Genomic DNA, 3,226 nt, shown 5'->3' with positions numbered 1-3,226 from the left:
TCATTCAATTTTTGTGTTTGATGTATGTATTTTTTTATTTGTTTTTTCCTGGGATGAAGATAAATCTTGTTTGTTAAAAATCTTCTATAGACCCTGAAGAGGACAGGTTATGTCATACTGAAGGCTTTGAAAGCTTTGAAATCATAACTTATCTGACTTGAAGAGTAATTCAAGCTATAGCTTGTTTTAGCCATGGATCTTGAGTTTTAAAAAAATTAAAATAACCAAATAACAAAGGCATAAAATAATTTCTTATGTGTTTTTCAAGTATGCATTTTTGTCATGAGCAAAGTCCTGACAGACAATGAAAACCACACCTATTATTAACTTGAATAAGAGGAAATAACTGATTACAAAACTGTAGTTTTTTTTGTTTGTTTTGTTTCAGGGTAAAAAATACTGTACTCATATTAGAAAACTTGTGGAGTTTGCTGAAAAGTTTCTTCTTTTTCTACAGAACTGTATTAATTTTATTTTGTTGACTTGCATAAATATATGGAGGACTGAAACTGACATAATTTAAAAAAGCAGAAATATATAAATAGACCAATAAATAAATAAATACACTTAAAATGCACCAATTTTTAAGATTTCATTGGTTCTTTTTAAGTATATTTATTTATTTATTGGTCCATTTATATATTTCTGCTTTTATTTCTAATTACSTCAGTTTTGGTCCTCCATATAAATACAGTTACTTTATCCTAGCTAATAGAAAATTTATGCTCATTATTTTAAACGTAATTGTGCTTTAGAATAATACTGTCAGTTACAGACATAGTTTTAGTTCATTCAAAACAGCATTAAAAACGTAACCACTAAAAAGGATTTAAGAGACAACCCACCTGACACTGATTTGTTTTTTTCTTTCAGTGCTGTGATTTGGGATACCATGCGAGTCTGAATCGATCCTTGCGGACCTACCTTTCAGCAGAGTACAACCTGGAAACGTCGCGCCACGAAGGTCTGGATATCATCGAGAACGCAGTGGACAGTCTGGACCCTCGAAGCGACCGACAGAGGTTTATGGAGATGTACCCCACAGCCTTCTGCCCCCCAGCCAAATTTGAGTTCCAGTCTCACATGGGGGACGAAGTAAGTCGTAAAGCAATGATGGTCCTAAGATGATCCTGTTTCCTGGTTCTATAGAAAAAAAAATACGTTTTATTTTCTGTTTACTATTACTCTGGAAATTGTTCAAATTTGTAGAAAAGGTTTTACACAYGATGAAATGAGGTCCGATATTAAGTGTTTAGCTTTTTATTGTATCTGAGCTGCTCAGTCAGCGTTTATGGGCCCCAGAATTTGACGAATTACGTGTTTTTTTTTCTTCCCCTGCAGTCAAGTAGCTCAACATGTGTTAAGAGTTTTATTGGTCGGCTGCCATTTTGCTGATATCATGTCTGTCTGCCTTTAGTTTGCAAAGGTTGCTGTGGTTTGTTCTGCAATGAAAGAATTCGAATAGTTATCAGTATTTTAAGAAGCATGTTTTTTTTAATTTCATTTTTTAGGTGAGTCAGATCTCTTTACAGCCACCCGTGAATGGGGAGCTGATCCTGAGGTTCCAGCAGCTGCAGTCCCGCTTGGCTACTCTAAAGATTGAAAATGAAGAGGTAACACCCCCCTCACACACACACACACACACACACACACACACACACACACACACACACACANCACACACACACACACACACACACACACACACACACACACACACACACACACACACACTTTTTTATAGGAACAATCCAGAAATTTGTGGTTCATGAAGGTTTAGACGTGTTAAACATGCTTCTTGTTGACTGGAAGTTTGGACTTGTTAGAGGAGGGCGATAGTAAGAGCTTAAATTTGCTGAAGAAAGTTAACTTTTAGTAAAACTCCCCTGAGGTGGAAAAGAAAATAGTTGCTGTAAATTTCTGAAGATTCAAGTTCACAGACACGCACATTTACGCGTTGTGTGTTTCAATGTTTTTTCTCCCACTAACAGCGTTCACTGCTACCTTTTTTTTTTTTTGCGAATCTGCCCCAGGCTGTTCTTTAACAATAAAAGTGCATAAAGTAAAATGAAGTTTCAAGCATTTGCAGCATGCTAAAGTGACTTGACGTTTGTTGTTGGGAGGAAAGAGAGAAGAAAAGCCTTGACTACTGCTGCTTCACAGTTTGTGCTCACATCCATCAGGTTGTTTTGTTATATCTGTCAGACCTGTTTCCTCTCTCTGAACTCTGGCTGCTTTTCTGCACATTTTGCTCCCTGCGTTGCTTCTCTTTAAACCTTCTACAAACACACGGGAACTCGTCACTCACCGTTCTTAAAAATATAACACCAACATGTCAAATATAAGAAGAACTGAACAAGATCTGYTGTACCAACAATTAAAGACAGTTTAAACTGTCATACTCCAGATTTTTTGATAGAATCAAACAAACGACACAATTAAGAATGACCTGTTACACTCTATTGTAATAAAAAATGCAGCCAAAACATGATCTTTTTCAGTGTTTCTTCTCAGTGATGAATAAATTTTGCTTCGTCAGTTAAATCCTCTTAATGTGAAGCAACAGCTGTGTTTAAYTGAATTTAAAACAGGTTTTAAAAAGTAGTATAGAAATACTGATTGAGGAGGATGTCTGAAATAGCATCAACAGTAATTCTCAGTTACATACCAATCAGCAGCAACATTTTAAACACTGATCATCTTGTTACCTTTGTGGGATGTGAAAGATGGCAAGTTAACACCCTCTTCTTGGATTTGATGTGTTTGAAGCAGCAGAAATAAGAAAATGTACCTTATAGGACGAATGCATGCGAAGTGGTCCAAGAAAAGCAGAGGTGTCCAAAGCTCAGTGATGCATACGTCCAGGCTTTCTTTTACCTCTACTGGATGTTTGGTTGCATGTGGGTCATTTCTAAAAAGGAGGAGATGACAGCAGAGGAGCAAACAAATGCTGTTTCCTGCCATTTATGTTTATGTCAATTTTACAGCTAAACATGTCTACTGACCACAAACGCCTCTTCACAGCAGTGCTGCCTTCCCGCTGTGTGAAGCTCTCTGGCAAACTGCAAAACTGGTTCAAGAATAGTTTAAAGGGATTCACGATTAGTTGTAACTTTAGACTTTATTTGATAAACATTTATTTTAACTGTAAAATAAAGACTGTAAAAATTCTGTAGGCTGTTTAGTTTTGTAAATTCTTAAAAATATATTTTAACACAGACGGAGC

General features: G+C 36.1%; 1 protein-coding gene across 7 annotated transcripts in view; it reads left to right on the top strand.

Moving 5' to 3' along the window:
* Positions 1 to 3,226, top strand: part of srgap1a (SLIT-ROBO Rho GTPase activating protein 1a) — a 96,942-nt gene that overhangs the window by 51,408 nt on the left and 42,308 nt on the right. For all 7 annotated transcript variants that reach the window (XM_014016545.1, XM_014016547.1, XM_014016546.1 and 4 more), the window contains exons 7-8: positions 874 to 1,095; positions 1,512 to 1,613. In XM_014016545.1, coding sequence (XP_013871999.1) covers positions 874 to 1,095; positions 1,512 to 1,613 — 324 coding nt within the window. The remainder of the gene's footprint in view (positions 1 to 873; positions 1,096 to 1,511; positions 1,614 to 3,226) is intronic.

Source organism: Austrofundulus limnaeus, unplaced genomic scaffold, assembly GCF_001266775.1.
Source record: "Austrofundulus limnaeus strain Quisiro unplaced genomic scaffold, Austrofundulus_limnaeus-1.0 Scaffold147, whole genome shotgun sequence".
NCBI classification, from domain to species: domain Eukaryota; kingdom Metazoa; phylum Chordata; class Actinopteri; order Cyprinodontiformes; family Rivulidae; genus Austrofundulus; species Austrofundulus limnaeus.
The sequence above is the reverse complement of the archived record's forward strand: the minus strand, read 5'-3'. Positions and strand labels throughout refer to the sequence as shown.